This window comes from Carcharodon carcharias, chromosome 16 (genome assembly GCF_017639515.1).
Source record: "Carcharodon carcharias isolate sCarCar2 chromosome 16, sCarCar2.pri, whole genome shotgun sequence".
Taxonomy (NCBI): domain Eukaryota; kingdom Metazoa; phylum Chordata; class Chondrichthyes; order Lamniformes; family Lamnidae; genus Carcharodon; species Carcharodon carcharias.
In genome coordinates, this window is record NC_054482.1 from 113976953 (window position 1) to 113996635 (window position 19683).

General features: G+C 43.8%; 1 protein-coding gene across 1 annotated transcript in view; it reads left to right on the forward strand.

Annotated features, from left to right (window-relative positions):
* Positions 1–1811: 1811 nt before the first annotated feature.
* LOC121288987 (vitellogenin-like) overlaps positions 1812–19683 on the forward strand; it is a 114724-nt gene continuing 96852 nt past the window's right edge. Inside the window, exons 1-3 of the mRNA XM_041207848.1 lie at positions 1812–2097; positions 16854–16874; positions 16980–17131. Coding sequence (XP_041063782.1) covers positions 1812–2097; positions 16854–16874; positions 16980–17131 — 459 coding nt within the window. The remainder of the gene's footprint in view (positions 2098–16853; positions 16875–16979; positions 17132–19683) is intronic.

Below are 19683 nucleotides of genomic sequence, written 5' to 3' on the forward strand. Positions count from 1 at the left end.
TTGGACACGGATTGCTTCAGAATTGATGTTATTTTTAAAAATATTTTTGGGGAATATTGGGTTATTCTGTGAAGAAGGCAGTGTATCTGTGAGTGCCTGTCTGTGTGTGTGTAAATGATTTAATTAAGGAGAAAAGTTACTAGAGTGTTATGACATAGCAGTTGATAAAGGTTGAGTTGTTTAAATACCAAAGGGAAATTAGGACAACTGTCATAACCTATATTTTCAACTGCCATCTTTGATTTGCACTCTGAATTCAGGAATAAGACCACCAAGCCTCAAGAGGTTTTTTTATATAGAACTAAATTAAACAATTATTAATTTACCAACAAATTAAACACATTCATGTGTCTACAAATTACTACCATAATAACTTTTAAACAAATCCCCAAATTAATCACTCCTAGGTAAATCTTCACCAAGGCAACAATAACCCGTAGACTTTAAACGGACACTAGGCAAAGCACATTTGACCTTACGAATTCAAGATGAGGTTCCTTTTAATGTGGCTCCTTTGCAGACACAGGTGTAGGCTTACAGGCTGGTTAGATCTTAAATCCCTCTGACTCAGAAACAAACTCCTTTCCCAATTTATACCTAGCTTCCCCTTTGAATGTAAATTTTCCATTGTATAATTAAGCTTTTAATTTTAACAATAACATCCTTTGATTCCACCAATTTTATTAGAAAAGAATAAACATATTGCTTGGCATCCTCTAGCTAGGTACAAGATTTCACCCATTCTTTTGAATGGTTTAATTTAAAAATGAAAATTGCCCCTTGACATCTATGTTTCTAAACTTCTCCATGTTTATCTAATTACCACTTCAAACCTACTTCTTTCTATACATGAAAGCACCCAGACTAGCTGGCTTTAATCACATTAAGACACACATTGTCCAACACATAGACGCATACCCCACTACAATTCCATTTTTAAAATAATTTCCAATAACATTATCGACATTAATACCTCTTCGTGACAAGAGACAGGTTGTCTAGGAGGCTTAAGGCATGAAAGGATAAAGGCGGTAGGTTTGCATTTTTAATGAGATATTATGGTGGGTTTGAGATACAAGTAAATAGGTTGGAGCTAACATTTACACTTTTAGGTAAGTTGAGAATTTGTCTGAATATCAAAGGGAGGCCAGAGGTGGAAAGAAACATTTTTACATCTTACAGTAGTTCCATCTGTAAATAGAAGAGGGTTTATTATATTTTACAGACCCAAAAGCAGGGACAAAATAGAAACATGGAAGGTTTTATATTTGGAAGGGTTTGAGTTTCAAAGAGGTGTGAGAACAATTGAACCTGAGATGAAAGGGGGGAAAAACGGTATTTTAGGGATGTTTTATTTTATTTTGTTGTTGGCTGGCTGTGTTAGGAAGATCTCCTGGAAGCAGCTCTAGGCTGGGAGAAGATGCAGTTTGAATCAGCCATCCAGTTAAGCCAGAAATCTCTTGGGTTGCAAAAAGCTGTCTTGTTCTGAAGTCTTGAATTTCCACAGCCAAGTGGAAGAGGGTTTAACAGGTTGCATGGTATGCAACCTGTTAAACTATCCACATGATTGGGATCCAGGGATTCCATTCTTATTATCTGCTATTAGGGGTGCCCCTAATGAGCCAACAGGGTTCAGTCCATTTGAATTAATTTATGGTCATGAAGTAAGGGGACCATCAAACTGATTCAGGAGAAATTAGTGACTCAAAGTTCTGAAACAACTTACCCTGGATTATGTGATGAAATTCAGGGAAGGATTAAATAAGGCATGTGAGTTAGCTAGGAGACATTCAAAGGTATCTCAACAAGTGATGAAGGCAAATGCAAATAAAAAGACAAAGGCTCGCAGTTTTGTGGCTGAGGAAGAGGTATTAGTGTTGTTGCCGGTGGCAGATGAACTCTTGAAGCAAGGTTTAGTGGACCTTACCAAATCGAAAAGAGATTGTGGAGTAAACTATGTAGTGAATACCGCAGATAAACGAAAGGGTCAACGAGTGTGCCATATAAATATGCTCAAAAAATACTTTGATAGAGAGGATAAACAGGAGGAGGTACTGGTAGTTGTAAGTAAGGAAAAGGGGTTAGAGATTATGGATTGTAAAATTACTTGACCTTCCTCTGACTAAATTGGACAATGAGGAGGTGCTTAAGAATCTAAATGTGTTGTTAGGTTACCTTCCAGAAAATTGTCCAAGTGATTTGAAAGAGTTATTGCAATTACACAAAGCAATTTGCGGAAATAAATTGAGGATAACAGGTTTAGCCGTGCATAACGTTAATATGGGGATTTATGTTCAATAAGGCAACACCCATATAGATTAAATCCAGTAAAATTAGCTCAAGTGCGGAAATAAATTGAATTTGTGCTTCAAAATGACATCATTAAGTCCAGTCACAGTAATTGGAGTTCACTCATTGTAATGGTGCCGAGCAGTAAACTCGAACAGGGGACTGATAGGCTGAGGTCAAGCATGCCCCATTCTTGCCCTGGTTCATTAGTTGGACCACACTGGGACTCCAATGCTATAGATGTATACACCTACCTCTGATTTAAATGTGACTTTTGGGCAGTGCAATGGACACAAATTTAAGCTGGCAGCCTTACCTCTATGGGAACAGGACTGGTGTTTAATCTGCAAGTACACATTTCACTGGCTGAAAAAATATCCATTTCCAAAATGAAAATCCATTTGAGGTGCATGCATGTTCGTTGTTCCATTTCTCTCTGTTATTTGTGTAAAATGAAATAACACAGGTGACATCACTGCCAATATGTGGAGAATTCCTATGTGTTAAACTGTACAGAGACACAAGAAATAGGGAGGGATGTGACTGTCACCACAGCCGCCTGGATCCCTAATATGGGTGCACGCCTGCTGCAAGATGCCTGGGTTGCCAATCGGTTTTGCTGTTGTCTTCCCTTCCAGCCCTGTCAGTCTGCCAATTTGCACACTGGCAGGGGTTTCTCAATGAAAGGTCAGTGATCCACACTGCTGCCTGACTTTACACAGCCAGTATTACTGAGAGCTGGAGAATGTGGAGAATTGGGACAAGATCGATGGAGAGGAAGAGGGAGAGATGGAGGTGACGGAGCTGAATGGAGGAGACCCCAGCCCAACTGTGGACAACCGGAAAACTGAGCTTGAGCAGAAATCATCCGGAGAATCATTGTCTTGATGAGCCTGCTGCCTGGGCACCCTCAATCACCCACCCTCACTCACTCACCCTCACTCACTCACTCACTCAGCCACCCTCACTCACTCACCCACTCACTCACCCTCACAAACCCTCACTTACTCACTCACCTACTCTCACACACACCCTCACCCACCCACCCTCACTCATTCACCCACACTCACTTGCTCACTCACCCACTCTCATTCACTCACCCTCAATCACTCACCCTCACTCATCCACTCTCACTCACTCATTCACCCTCACTCACTCACCCACCTTCACTCACTCAACCACCCTCACTCAGCCACCCTCACTCACTCACCCACTCTCACTCACCCTCACAAACCCTCACTTACTCACTCACCTACTCTCACACACACCCTCACCCACCCACCCTCACTCACTCAACCAACCTTCCTCATTCACCCTCACTCACTCACCCACATTCACTCACTCAACCACCCTCATTCACTCAACCACCCTCCCTCATTCACCCACACTCACTTGCTCACTCACCCACACTCATTCACTCACCCTCAATCACTCACCCTCACTCATCCACTCACCCTCACTCACCCACCCTCACTCATTCACCCTCACTCACTCACCCACCCTCACTCATTCACCCACCCTCACTCATTCACCCACCCTCACTCATTCACCCTCACTCACTCACCCACCCTCACTCATTCACCCTCACTCACTCACCCACCCTCACTCATTCACCCACCCTCACTCACCCACCCTCACTCACTCACCCACCCTCACTCATTCACCCTCACTCACTCACCCATCCTCACTCATTCACCCTCAATTACTCACCCACCCTCACTCACTCACCCACCCTCACTCATTCACCCACTCTCACTCACCCACCCTCACTCAGTCACCCACCCTCACTCACCCACCCTCACTCATTCACCCACTCTCACTCACCCACCCTCACTCATTCACCCACCCTCACTCACCCACCCTCACTCACTCACCCACCCTCACTCATTCACCCTCAATTACTCACCCACCCTCACTCACCCACCCTCACTCATTCACCCACTCTCACTCACCCACCCTCACTCAGTCACCCACCCTCACTCACCCACCCTCACTCATTCACCCACTCTCACTCACCCACCCTCACTCATTCACCCACCCTCACTCACCCACCCTCACTCACTCACCCACCCTCACTCATTCACCCTCAATTACTCACCCACCTTCACTCACACAGCCACCCTCCCTCATTCACCCACATTCACTTGCTCATTCACCCACTCTCACTCACCCACCCTCACTCACTCATTCTCACTCACCCACCCACCCCCATCCACACTCATTCACTCACCCACACTCTCTCATCCTCACTCGCCTTCTCACTTGCCCTCACTCACTCACTCACCCAACCTCGCCCTCACTCAGCCACCCACCCTCACCCACACTCATTCACTCACTCACCCTCACTCACCCTCTCACTTACTCTCACTCACTCACCCAGTCTCACTCACTCACCTACACTCACTCACCCACCCACCAGTCTCACTCACCCACTCACACTCTCCCATCCTTATTCACTCACCCTTCACCCATCCTCATTCATTCGTCCAGGTTATTATTGAGCAAGGAAACTGTCATTAACTCTGACCGTTCATGATTACCAACCTCTGCTCCCCACCGAACTGGGCCAAAGTGTACAGAAATCAGTTAGCAATCTCCTCTATGGATTACCAGTACAAATGCACTAATGCAGACATTGTGAGAGAACAGGGTTGGTAAATTCATGTCTGTAAGTAATTCAGGGCTGTGATCCACTGACATGACACCAGCAATGCCTAAAACCCATGAATGACTAAAAAAAAACCGTGTAGTCACTATTAGAGGACCTATAAACTACACCCAAACCTCCAAGTGATATCTTACCTCTGCTATGCCTTATCTCCACCCACACTGATTCCATATCTCGATCTTCTGAACTAAGTTCACATCTCACTATTGTACTAATGTCCTCCTTAATTAGCAGAGCTACTCCACTATAGGATGATGTAAATATGATGCGGATAAAGACTTGGGGAGGGATGTAGCGTAAAGAGTAACATCAAAAGCATACATTATGCTGAAGTAATAATGATGTCAGGTCACATGACTGAGAAGTAAGAGGGACCTGTCAACCGTAATCATGCAACTTAACGGCTGCAATGTTTTGCCATCTATTCCTCATGGGCAAGCCAAAGACTGATTCAAATTTCTTCTTTAACTTTTACTTTTGGACTCAACTTCTCAGTTCTGATCAGCGTGTATGTGTGTTGTGTTTTTATTATTTTTTTCTTGGGGTTTTAGTGTCTAATAAAGTTACTCTTTCTTTGACTCAAGAAAGCCTGGTTAAATTGGCTCCTTCTAAAATATAAATACATTTGGACTGGGAAAAGGTATCCATGGGGGAAGGGGTCCCTTTCAAATTAACCTTGTTGTGGCCAATTGAGGGGGTTGAATAAAGAATGTGAGCCAATTCATTCCTCTTTACCAGGGAGCATAACAAAATTGGGGTCCCATTCTGGAAATTAATAATTTGGGGTGCCTCTTCTGGGATTGTAACAAATTGGAGGACTTTGCCTGTGGACCGGTCATAATATTGGTTAGGCCAGCATTTATTGCTCATCGCTGGAGGACAGAATGCACAAGAAACAATGGAGACTTCTGAGAAAGATATTACAATAATCATGGGTGAATTTAATGTTCATACAGATTGGACAAATCAGATTGTTAGGTAGCCTGGAAGTTGAGTTTATACAGTGTTTTTGGGACAATTTCTTAGAGCAGTATGTTCTAGTGCCAACCAGAGAGCAGGTTATTCTGAACCTGATAATATGCAATGAGATGGGAGTAATTAATTACCTCATGGTAAAGGAGCCTCCAGGTTTGAGGATGAGAAATGTAGGTTCTTAGGAAATGGAGACAATTTAAGTAAGTTATTTTAGTATTTGTGGGTGTTAGGAATGAGTTTTAGCTTTAATGTTTAAGTTTGATTTGTATTTCTGCATCTGTGTGTTAAAAAAAAGTCAAATTGAGTTTTAATTTCACTTTAAAAGATGCCTGCATTTCTAATGAGAGGTTTATGACTGTTGCAACTAAGGTAAATAAGCAAGAGTAGAAGAACTGGGCTGTTGCCTAGCAACAGGGGTCCAGAGAGGCAGGTCCCTCCCACAGACAAACACAGAAAAGGTAGAAACAGAAGTTTGATTCTGGAAGCTGTTTGAGTTCAACTGGTTTTGAAAGTAGCTGCTAGGACATACAGGAGTGAAGGAGACAGATAGCCAGTCACAAGCTAAAGAAAAACCCCAAAAATCCAGGAGAGTTGAACAGGAGAAAGTCCCAAGAAGAAAAGAGCATTCAAGAAAGGGAGTGAAATCTGACACCTAGCTAGTAGAGACCAATCAATCCTTATATTACTAATAAAATTGGTACTATGAAAGGGGTTTTATTGTTAGAAAAGGTGGAGTTCAAAGGGGCTAGTGATACATTGAGAAGTTACATTCAATGAGATGTGCTGGGTATAACTTAGGGCAGTTTTATGTGTGCAGGGCAGAGGCATTTAACAGCAAAGCCTGTAAGCACTGTGTCTGCAAAGGAACCAAAGTGAAAAGGACCTTATTTTGAAATTGTAAGGTGAAAACGCCTTGTCTGGTGTCTGCTTGAAGTCTATGGGTTGATGTTGCCTTAACGGAAATTAGTTTTGGAGTTTGTTAAAACTTATGGTGGTAGTACTTTGTAGCCATGTGTACCTACTTAACTTGTGTAAATTAATAAATGTCTCATGTAGTTTGATATACAAACCTCCCAAGAACTGGTGGTCTGATTCTTGAACTTAGAGCTGCATCTCAAACATACCACTTAAAAATATAAGTTATGACAACTGTTTAAAGTTTCCCTCTGGGATTTTTAAATAACTCTGCTTTACCAACTGCTGTGTCATAACATTAGATATTCATTTGATTTGCTGTAGCCTCCAGGGCTGTGGGCCAAATGCTGGAAAATGGGATTAGTGTGGTCAGATCTTTGTTGTCTGGCACGGACACAATGGGCTCCTCCTGTGCTGTAGATGTCTATGAGTCCATAAGATAGTTTTTGTAACTTGTGTTATCCTTACAAATCTGTATATATTTGTAAAGGTATAGATGTGGGTGAAGGAGCATTGTAATGTAATTCATCTTTCCTTGTTTAATAAATGTTTTATTCTTTTGTTAAAAGTTCATCAGTTGACTCCTGCGACTCTGTTCAGTAGCTATTCTCTATGTATCTAAACATCAAATAAAAGTTAAGACCTATCAAGCTGGGTTCCACTCTGGGATCAGACTTGCCCAGGGGTAACCTCAGCTGGGATCATAACAAGGCCTAAGATCTTAAACTTCAATAAACACAATCACAAGGGTATGGAGACTCAGTGGCCTAAAGTGAACTGGGAAATGGGTTAAAAGGTAGGCCAGTAGAGAAACAGTAACAGACACTCGCAGCAAAAAAATATTCCATTAGGAAAGACAGATATTATGAGAAGGATACACCATCCATGGTGAGATAAGAAAGTTAAGGACAGTATCAAATTGAAGGAGACAGCATACGGTAGCACAAAGATTATTGTTAGGCCAGGAGATCGGATAGGTTTCAGAAACCAGATTTTAAAAAATAGGAGGGAGAAATTAGGGCATGAAAGAAAGCTATTCATGGATATAAAAACAGATAGTAAGAGCTTCTATGGCCAGAATTCTCTGGCTGCATTGGCATTGGGCACAATCTGCTGAAAAGACCAAAAATCGGTTTCATGTCGGTGTGAAATCACAGCGGGATCAGCCAATGGTGTCTACCATGGCAAAACGCCAATCCCGCTGGAGGCTGGCGAGAACCCCATTTGCATCTTGGTAATAGGAGGTAAAGTAAGGCCCGAATGGAGTCGTCCCCCCATGTCAGGTTTACCATTACACTGGCAGGAAAACACACCGGCCCAGAACACCTCTGGACAAGCGTGATGTGCAGGAGTCGGGCCTCACCTTTATGGCCTTGCTCAGATCACGGACATCCAAGGAGCAGAAGATGCTGGAGCCCTACAGGAGGAACACAGGTATCGCATGCTGGGTGGATCCTTATGCACATGGTTCCATGGCAAAGCAGCACACGGAAGGTGGGAGGTCTCCGTTGATGTCTCAGGCCTGCTTCAGAACATCACAGTCTTGGCCATGGGCTGCTACGGATGATCAGCGAGGAGGGGAGAGGAAGGTCCAGCTGTGAGTGGGAGATGAAGGTGAACCAGGGGTTGGGGAGGTGGTGAGTTTGCGAGGAAGCTTTAGGTGTGACTGGAACAGAAAGGTGTACAGGGGATGCTGAGATTGGGAGGTGGGGGTCAAAGGCATTAGGGGTGGGTGAGGTTGGAGTGGGGGGCTGAAGAAGGTGCCGGGGGGTAAGGTTGGGAGGGGGAGGAGAGAGTATGGAGGGAGGAGCATGTAACGGGGAGAATGTGACAAGTGGGGAGATAGGTACAAAGGGAGGGTCGTGAGGTATAAAGGAAGGATTTCAGAGGGGGGAAGGAGTTTGGAGGAGGGAAGGAGTCTTGGGGGGAGGTGTCAGAGGGGAGGAGGGAATAAGGGTGGAGGAGAGGGTAAGGGTGGAGGAGGGAGTAAGGGTAGAGGAGGGAGTAAGGGTGGAGGAGGGAGTAAGGGTAGAGGAGGGAGTAAGGATGGAGAAGGGAGTAAGGGTGGAGGAGGGAGTAAGGGTAGAGGAGGGAGTAGGGGTGGAGGACGGAGTAAGGGTGGGGGATATGCAGGTGAATGTGCAAGAGAGGTGTCTGTGGAGTCAATGACTGCCTCCTGGGGGGCAAAGAGGGTGGGTGTGGTAGAAGGGAATGGTGAGTATGAGAGGGGGCAGAGGGAGCCAGTTGGGTGGGAGGGTGAGGGTGTGGTGATAGGGGTAGAAAGGACGTCAAGGGTGGGTCTCGGAGGTAGACACTAACCCTGGAGGTGGGAAGGAGGAGGTTGGAAAGGTCAATGTGGATGGGGGTGGGATTCTCAGGAAGGTAGGGAATGTAAACGTTCACCTGGACATCCTGGAAAGACAAGGGTTCAGGTCGGTAGGTGATGATGGGGAAATGGAAGGTGATGCCGGGGGGTCAATGTGATGGGGGAAGGGACGTGGGTGTCTGGGAGTAAGGAAAGGACAGGGGAGCTGATCAGAAACTTAACAACTACCATGGCTGTAGAAATCAAAAGTGGGCAGAGCCTCATGTTGGATGGACACAGGTGCTGCATGGGAGTGAGGTCAGTGGGTGGGCGGAGATGCAGGTCGGCTCAGATGGCCAACTGAAAGAGAACCCCAGCCGGCAGCATTGAAAATGTTCAAGACATTGATGAGTATAATGGAGGAAGGCTCCTTGTGTGTGGGAGAGGCTCACACGAGGCTTCGAAAGGCCCTGCCACACGTACACTTCTCCGTCCAGAATCATTCGTGGTGCGGCTGCTGCAGCTGAACAGCTCGTGGGGGTTGGGTGTTGGGGAGGACGGGAGGCAGCAGGAGGACTCGCGGAGTCTGGCAATGAAACTGAAAGACAGCATTACACATTGTTCAGTGAAAATGTGTATATTTTCAGTTTATAAAGTGACAAAATGTGTTCACTTGTGATCAAAATTTCTTAACTTTTCTAACCCTACCACTTCTTCTAGGTGCTGCCCTGACATCCGCAGCAGGGGTGGAGACAGCCTGTGCAGTGGTTGGCCCTGTTGCCTCTGATGACTTCAGGGTGGGTCCTCTGGAGAGCCGAGGCCTTGAGGGACCCGGCTTGATTTGGCCGTCCTCCTGTGGGCCAGCTGATCCCTCTGAGGTGACAGAAGACGGGGTTGAGGGGGTCACAGGCAAAGGGGACTCGGAGAAAGAAGACAGCCTGTGAGATTCCTAAGTGGCTGACCCAGAAGGGTCCAGCTGCTGCTCTTCCTCGCTTCGATTGCCTGAGGGCCCCAGCTTGACTCCTTGAGGGTAAGGAGCATCCTGAGGGACATTGAGGTGCTCCATTTCCCCTTTGTATTGCAACTGCAGGAAATCATCCTTGGCTACCGCGATAGAGCGCTTGTCTACGCGCATTTCCATGTTCTGCTGGACCAGGGTCTCCGTGGCATCTGCTATCCTTCCCGTGGAAATTTCAGTTTGTTCATATGTGGGTGCCCCTTCATCAGACAGCAGGGGGACATACTCCTCTGACCCGTGAGCCACTCTGTTGAGGGCTTCCAACAGCTCTGCGTGATGTTCCCCCGCCTTCTGCTGACTCTCCATGATGAATTGGGAGGCCGAATTCAGAGGCTTGCCATCTGACTTGGACCTCACAGGTGCCTCTTTTTCAGCAGTCCCTTCGAGTTCCAGGGAGCACGGCTGAACCTGTCTCTTCCTGCTGTGGACACGTGTCCGTGCGGTGACCACCAGATTGTGAACCTGAGCCTGCTCTAGATCTAGGTCCCACTGAGCTGTGTGTGTTTCTGCACTGGTGGAGGGTGTGGGTGAGAGCTGTGATGGGTCTTCAATGAGGGTGTCATCAGTTTCTTCTTCTGGGGTGTATTTGGGGCTTGACTTGAGGACCTGGCTTATGGACACCCTTGGCTGCTACCCAGATGTGCTTGCGAAAGCAAGTAGAGATAATTAGTGTATGGCAGGGGGCTGCGGAACAGGGGAACTGACTCACAGCACGGGTACCTGATGGATATTGCACTGCTGCATCCTCTGTTGGTTAAGCACCGCCGACCTTACCATCAGCACAGGAACGGTCCAGATCGTCACCAGCTAGCTGGATGGCTCTGTTTTCAAAGTCTGTGAGGACCTTGATGTCAGGCATTCCTCCACCAGCCTGTGACCTCTCCCTTTTGTTGTGTGCCAACTTATCCTGCATAAATACCGATGGAGAGGGTGTAAGCAGGATGCCCGCCAGGCCAGGTCATAAGGATGCTTGGCATGTGTGTGTGGATGGTGGGTGGTGCCATGGATGGGATGAGGACACAATCCACAGGGCAGATGAAGGTATGTGAGAGAGAGTGAATGGTGATGTCCCTTGAACCGGCAGTGAGTGAGATCCCTGTGGATGTGTGATGGGCTTGTGAGTGTGCGAGTTGAGGGAGATGAGAAGGGTGACTTACCCTGGTGGAATGGAGGAGATCATTCATCCTCTTTCAGCACTGGGTGGCTGTCCTCTTTTGCAGGGTGTTGGCGCTGACCACTGCGCCACCATCTCCCATGCTGGATTGGTGACCTTGCTGGCTGGTCATCACCCAGAGCGTGGGTAGAGGACTTCACGCCGGGCCCTCACTGGGCCCAAGGGAGGCCTCACTAAATTTGGGGGCAGCTTGTTTCCTCCCTTTGGCTTTGCAGCAGCTTCCAATCTCTTAGAGAGAGTTAGCTCTGTGCAGGTGCACCATTTAAATATAGCACCTGGACTACTGAAGGCCTGGGGTGACAGCAAGGCGGATGAAAGAGAAGCCTCCCTGCCAGCGATCCAGCATGTTTCCCGGGAATGCATTATTATTGAGGCAGGGCACATCGGGAATGGGATGGTATGGCGTGCAAAGCCGCCATTGTGGTTGGCGAGTAAAATGTGCTTTTTCCCGCTCACTACTGAACTTTGTGCAACTCTGGGATGATTCCGTCCTTTAAGTATTTAAGAATGAATAGAGTAATTAAAGTGAGTGTTAGTCCCTTAGAGAGTGAGAATAGGGAATTAATAATGGGAAATGAGGAAATGGTGGAAGGGTTGAACAGATATTATGTGTCGGTCTGTAAAAGACACAAAAATCATCCCATGAATTCTTGAAAGTCAAGAGGTAAAAGGAAGGGAGGAACTTACAACAATCACAATCACCAGGGAAAAGTTACAGGGAAACCATCTGGAATAAAGGAAGCCAATTCCTCCTGACCAGAAGGCCTGCACCTTAGGGTCTTAAAAGGAATGATTGCAGACATAATAGCTACATTGGTTGTAATCTTCCAAAATAGACTAGATTCTGGAAACATCCCAGCAGATTGGAAAATCACTAATATGATACCTCTATTCAAGAAAGAAGGGAGACAGGAAGCAGCAAACTATATGCCAATTAGCCTAAGATCTGTCACAGGGAAAATGCTGCAATCTATTATTAGGAATATAATCAGTGTCATGCACAGAATGATGTGTTTTATTATTGTCTGTGATCAAAGTTGTTTTTATTTTTTCATGCGATTTGGCTATCGCTGGCTAGTACAGCATTTATTATCCACCCCTAATTGCCCTTGAGAAGGTGGTGGTGAGCTGCCTTCTTGAGTCGCTGCAGTCCATCTGGTGTAGGCACACCCACTGTGCTGTTAGGGAGGGAGATCCGGGATTTTGACTCAAAGCAGATCAAAGCATTGTTATTGCAAGGGGAATTGAGTATAAAAGTAGGGAAGTATTGCTACAAGTGTAAAGGGCCTTAGTGAGACGACATCTGGACTACTGTGTACAGTTTTGATCTCCTTAAAAAAGGATATAACTCCATATTGCTGAAAAAAGAGACATGTCTAAGCTTATTAGGGCACTTTGTAAGAATACTGATATAAGGGGAAAACAACTATTTATACTGCATGTGAAGAGTATGCTGATTGGTTGGCAAGTGGTGTTGCCATGGAGAATGCACCACTGATGGTGACAGACAGTAACTGCCAAACATTGTTTGAAATTTAAACCACCCAGCTTGATCCTGATTGGTCAAGGCATTTCCCTGAGGAATGAGTTAGTGAATGGCTGTCACTTATTTTGTTTAGCTGAAACAGGTACAATGTATGTACATGTTCTTTCTGTCTGCAAAGAACTGGGCCCTGTGTATTAATATTTGTAGCTTCAGTGTACGCAAATGCGCCATTCTGAGCCCGACTGACAATCTTAAATTGGTTGTCAGCGTAATCCTTAGAACACTGAGGATTATTTAGCAAATGCTGTCAAATCGCAGAATCACATCGAATGTTGGAGACTTGTATTTTGAGTTTTGCAAACATGGGCTGGTTAGATACAGTTCATACTCTCCCATTCCAAACTTCGGCTGGGACAGGCTGTTTACAATGATCCGCCAGTCTTTGGAATGTATGGCCTACATGCCTGGCATCACTGGCACTGAAATTCATATACCACATTACTCATTTGTGTGCTAGGCGGAACATCTTTTTGGCTTGATGGCAGCTTCCTGTTAGTGGTGAATACCACTCGTATTGCTACTGCATAGTAGCAGAGTGAAACAGCTAGCTTCGCCTGTTGCTCAAATGTTTGAGATTCCTTGCCCTTCCAGGGTAATTTGAGGTAGGCTGGGCACTTTTCAGGATCAAAAGTGACAGCCTTAAGCCCATTCATGAGTTTGAACAATGTACAGGTGATAAAAACACAATCATTTTCATAATATTTTTCTGCTTTATTGTGAAGTAAGTTTATGAAGGTCAGTGTAGTTGGGTCTCTGTGATTTAATTACATTTGGAGTCAAGTAGATTGCAAGTTTGAAATCATCAAAAGGAGCTAGGTGCTTGACATGCTAATGAGTAAATGTAGATGCTGGCTTTGCATGTAAGTTATAGGTCATAGAGGTCTACAGCACAGAAAAAGGCCCTTCGGCCCATCGAGTCTGCGCCGGTCAAACAAGTACCCAACTATTCTAATCCCATTTTCCAGCACAAGGCCCATAACCTTGTATGCCATGGCATCGCAAGTGCACATCCAAATACTTCTTAAATGTTAAGAGGGTTTTTGCTATACAACCCTTTCGGGCAGTGAGTTCCAGATTCCCACCACCCTCTGGGTGAGAAATTCTTCCTCACTTCCCCTCTAAAACTCCTGCCCCTTATCTTAAATCTATGCCCCCTGGTTATTGGTCCCTCCACCAAGGGGAAAAATTCCTTCCTGTTTACCCTATGCCCCTCATAATTTTATACACCTCAAACATGTCCCCCCTCAATCTCTTCTGCTCCAAGGAAAATAACCCCAGTCTATCCAATCTCTCCTCATAACTTAAACTTTCCAGCCTTGGTAGATCTCCTCTGCACTCTTTCTAGTGCAATCACATCCTTCCTATAATGCAGATTCCAGAACTGCATGCAATACTCTAGCTCTGCACGCAACACTCTAGCTGGGTGGAAGGTATGAAGGGAATTTGCATTTTTAGATAAATGAAGAGATTTGGATTTCAAAGGGATCTTAGTCTGTTTACAACTAGCCAGATAAGCAAGGCTAAGGAATGTGTTTATTTTCCCCAAAGGTTAGTGGCAATATTGGCAACATGAAAGATTTTACATTATGAGGAAGATACAGTTTCAAAGACACATGGAACAACAGGATTTATGTATTATAAAGAGAGCAACATATATAAAGGAGAATGAAAGATCTAATAGGAGTGTGTGAAAAGCCTTAATGAAGCTTCCAGCATTTGTGCATAAGTCTGCTATATAACAAAACTGAAGTTGGGGAAAAGCCATGGGCATTCCACTGTCAAGTGAGTATTGTTTTAGCTTGCTCGTTCTTTTTAAAATCTAAGATCTATTTTGGACCATTGCCTTAAAGAGAATATAACTAGGAGTTAGGTTAATTAAGAATTTTAGGAGTAATTATAATAGTAAGTTTTGTAGTTTTATGTATGTGCTTGAAATCTTTTATATTTTGTTAATAAATACTTTAATTTAATTTTTAAAATCTCTAAATTTTTCAAATCTTGGTGGACTTATTACTTCTGAATTCAGTGCACGCATCTTGTAATAAATACAAATTGCAAAACCATTGTGAAAGCATGACCAGGTTTCCCTTGTGGATTTGGTCTGCCTGACACACATCATCTACATGTCATAACAACAGCGCAAAATGATCTGACCAGGGTAGCCATTATCCTGCAGGATGCCTTTAATGCACCGTTTCAGCATCAAGCTTGCATGGTGAGCAAATGTCTCAGGCCCTATGTACAAGGTTGCTGATAAGACCAATCTTATAGCGTGTGGAACTGTAAGAATTCCAGTGTGTGTATTGACCAGTGAAGGTAGGCTTGTGATAGACCAGAGGCCCCCCTGGCAGATTTCTTAACTAATACGTCAAGGAAAGGGAGCCCATTTGACTGCTCCATTTCAAAGGTGAGTTTGAGTGCAGGATGCAGCCCATTAAGACACGTAAGGAAATTATTACATGTAGCTGCAGATTTAAATATAGCAAACGTATCATCCACATATCGGAAAGTAGGAGGTTATGTGTCATTCCATCGAAGACACGTTTCTCATGGAACCCAACAATGATGATTGCAAGATTTGGTCCTAGAGGGGATCCCATGGCAACCATTTATTTGGATCACGTCTATTTGGGCATACATGGTGTGATTAAAACTGAACTCAACTGCGCGAGTTGCCGAGTTCATATGTTTGATGAACACTGATTCTTGCAATGGTGGCGGATCTAGATTGCCATACTATGGTGCTCCAGCGCGAATATCTTTAGCTTCCTTAAGTGGAACATTGGTGAATAGGCTAGCAATGTCAAGTGAGCACATGTACAAAGCACTGCTATCGATACGCAAGCCCTGTATGGCCTTCGCAAATGTGAAGGAGTCCATCCCCGCATATGTGGAAAACTTGGTCAAAACTGGTTGCAACAATTCACCCAACCATTTGGACAGTTCATGTTGTGCAGAATCAGTCACTGATAAGATGGGGCATGAAGGGAAATTTCCCAACTCCCACTACCTGCCTCTAACATGAAAATCAAGCCGATTAATTCTATTTCCCTCCAAAGATGCTGTTTGACCTGCTAGGTATTTGCCGCATTTTTCTGCTCTGATGTTACTGCCAGTGCTAATCTGGTCTTACTCCATTTAAAATACATTGACTTTATTTCATGTTGGAAACTCCTCTGACTGATGCACGACTTTCCATCATGACCTCCTGGAGACCTTCCATTCCTAATCCGACCTTTGCAGATTCACTTCCTATCAATCAGAGAACCTTTCCTTTATTCCTAACCTCTGACTCCTAGTTACCGACCAATTACCAGTCCACATCACAAGGTTACTTCAAATTCCATGAGTTTTCATTTTTCCTAATAATGTCTTGCGTGGAACCTCAGTAGATGCCTACTTAACTACTATTCATAAATGCTCTGTACCATGCTAATGACCTACTCAAAAAAAAATATTAACTAAGTTAGTCAGCTGTGATCTGCTCTTCACAAATCCATACTGGCTTTCTTTAGTCAGCTGATACTTGTCCAAGTGCTTGATCAACAATGAAACCTGACTAAATAAAACATGCGTCACATATTTGTTGTCCCAACAGAGACTACAAACAGGTCATTATAACCTGTGCATTTATACTTAATCTATGTCAGGTCAATGGTCTTTTATATCTCATAATACTGTTCCAAAAAGAATTTGACTTTGGGATCCATAGAAGTCCAATTATTCCACAAAAGAACATAGTCATGTGGTATTGAATTAACTACTATATATCACTAGCCAGACTTCAGCCAGTCTCATTTGATTGTCAATATGAGGGCTATCATTTTCATGTTGATTGTATCCCTTGTGGGTGAGTTCAAAGAAAATGTTTGTGGTACACATAGCAATTGTATTTTTATCCTCATTTTAACATTTGATATTCAATATTAAATTATGCTCACTCTTTTTCATTTATTCTTCTAGGTGGCCAAAAGTTAAAGTATGGTAAGTGTCATTTTTCTAGGTTAAACAGAACATCACCTTGAATACCAGCTTCACTTAGGAGGTTTTGCATGTCAGTATCTTACTGTTATTTTAACTTGCCTGTAGAACCCAGTTTCAGCGAAGGTATGATGAATGTTTACACATATGAGGGTGTTATTCTGACTGGGCTTCCAGAAAGTGGCTTGAACAGAGCTGGTGTGAGAATTAACTGTGGACTGAACATTATTCCAATGGGGCAGAACACCTACCTCCTTAAGGTAAACCAATCTAGGAATATATTTGTAAATGTCATATCATTAAAAAAAATTTGTATGGGCATTTCACAGATGGAAGCAGGCAAGGTATTAGGGTTTATAATGTTACAATCAGGTGAGGATGGGTGCCTTGACCTTTCTTTCTTACTCCTCGATTGATCGTAACAGATTTTTAGACACTTATAAGGGTGAAATGCCAATTCAGCGTATATACTTAACTATTTATGTGCCGATTGCAAAGAATTCATTCCAACAGGCATTCTTGAGTTTAAGTACAAAAAGGGTTAGTTTTATTGTGCAAAAAAATCTATCCAGGCAAATATATTAAAACATTTTTAAAAAGTAAACACATGTCTCAGCTGCTACAACAATCACTTTTACAGACACACACAAAGATGCACACATATGGAGACACATACACAAATGCAAACACACATGTACACATGTAAAAACACACACGCAAACACACACACACAAACACACATAAAAACATGCAAAATTATGTTATACAGTAGAGGAAGTTAACCTTTTGCCAAAGTAAGATGCAATGATAAGAGACAAAAAATAGAGCTCACTGTTTATGAGTCCTTCACTGTTGTTCGTGGTTGAGGCAGTTCTTTAGATGATGGTTCTGATTTTTTTCTCTGGAAATGCTGCTTTGGAATTTTGAAGTGTCCTTCAGAATTTCTCTCTCTGTTGACCCCAGTTTGATATAAGCCGGCAGAGTTCCTTTTGACTCAAATTCTCTATCTCTGTGATGTATTCCAAAAATATAACAGAGATAGGGCTCTAAAGTTGAGAACAATAGGGAGAAAGAGAAATGGTGTTAATGGTCCATTCTGAAGACTTCCTCAAGGTATCACAGAATCACAGTGTTTTTACAGTGCAGAAGGAGGCCGTTTGGCCCATCAAGTCTACACTGGCTCTCTGAAAGAGCATTCCACCTAGTCCCACTCTCCTGCCTTACCCCCATAACCTTGCACATTCTCTCTTTTCAGGTCTCGATCGAACCTGCCTCCACCACAATTTCAGGAAGTTTGTTCCAGATTCCAACCACCCTCTGGTTGAAAAAATTTTTCCTCACATCATATTTAGTCCTTTTGCCAATTATTTTGAATTTGTGCCCTCTAGCACTTAATGTTCTCTTGAGTGGGAACAGTTCCCCACTATTTACTCTGTCTATACCCTTCAGACCCTATCAAATCTCCTTTCAGCCTTCTTTTCTCCAAAAGAAACAGTCTCAACCTCTCCAATCGACCCTCATAGCTACAGTTTCTCATCCCTGGAATCATTCTTGTGAATCTCCTCTGTACTCTCTCCAATACCTTCACATCCTTCCTCAAGTATGGTGCCCAGAACTGGATGCAGTGCTCCTGATGAGGCCTAACTAGTGTCTTATACAAAAACAGAGACAGAAATACCTGGAAAAACTCGGCAGATCTGGCAGCATCGGCAGAGAAGAGTACAGTTGATGTTTCGAGTTCTTATGACCCTTCAACAGAACTAAGTAAAAATAGGAAAGGGGTGAAATATAAGCTGGTTTAAGGGGAGGGGGTGGGTGGGGAAGGGGAGGGAAGTTTTGTTGGGAGAAGCAGCCAGTGATAGGAGGAGATAATCAAAAGATGTCACAGACAAAAGAACAAAGAGGTGATGAAGGTGGTGATATTATCTAAAGGAATGTGCTAATTAAGAGTAGCAACTTTTCATTTCTTCCCCCTCTTTTTTGCTTTTTCCAATTATTTATATAGATTTTTCTTTTCCCACCTATTTCCATTATTTTTAAATGTATTTCCACTTATCTTTTATGCCCTTTTAGTATTATTTCACCCCACCCTCACTTGAGCTATCTGTACCTTGTTTGTCCTGCTTCCTGCTCTCTACTCTTAATTAGCACATTCCTTTAGATAATATCACCACCTTCAACACCTCTTTGTTCTTTTGTCTGTGAACTTTTGGTTATCTCCTCCTATCACTGGCTGCTTGTCCCAACAAACCACCGCACCCCCCCCACTTAAACCAGCTTATATTTCACCCCTTTCCTATTTTTACTTAGTTCTGTTGAAGGGTCATGAGGACTCGAAACATCAACTGTGCTCTTCTCCACCAATGCTGCCAGACCTGCTGAGTTTTTCCAGGTATTTCTGTTTCTGTTTTTGTTTTGGATTTCCAGCATCAGCAGTTTTTTGTTTTTATCTCTGCGTTTAATTGACTGCCACTTCTCTTCAAGAAATGCCTACCTTGAAGAAGTTTTGTTCTACTCTCCGTCAGGATTTTCGAATCTCTCTTTTGCCTTGTTCACCTTCATTGCGTTCCATTTCTCTCCTGGTGTTTGACAAGGTGTTTACTAAAATCCGCTTTCACAGCCATATCTCCTTTCTCAGTGACTGTCTCCATCTCCAGCTCACCCAACGTGGATTTCAACTGAAATTCCACCCCTCATGATTCGAACCCACCCAGGATAACAGATATCTCGGGGACATACAACGTTCCTCATATTGCTGTTCCCGTCACATTCTGGGATCCACACTCAGTGCCATGCACCGCCATATAAACAC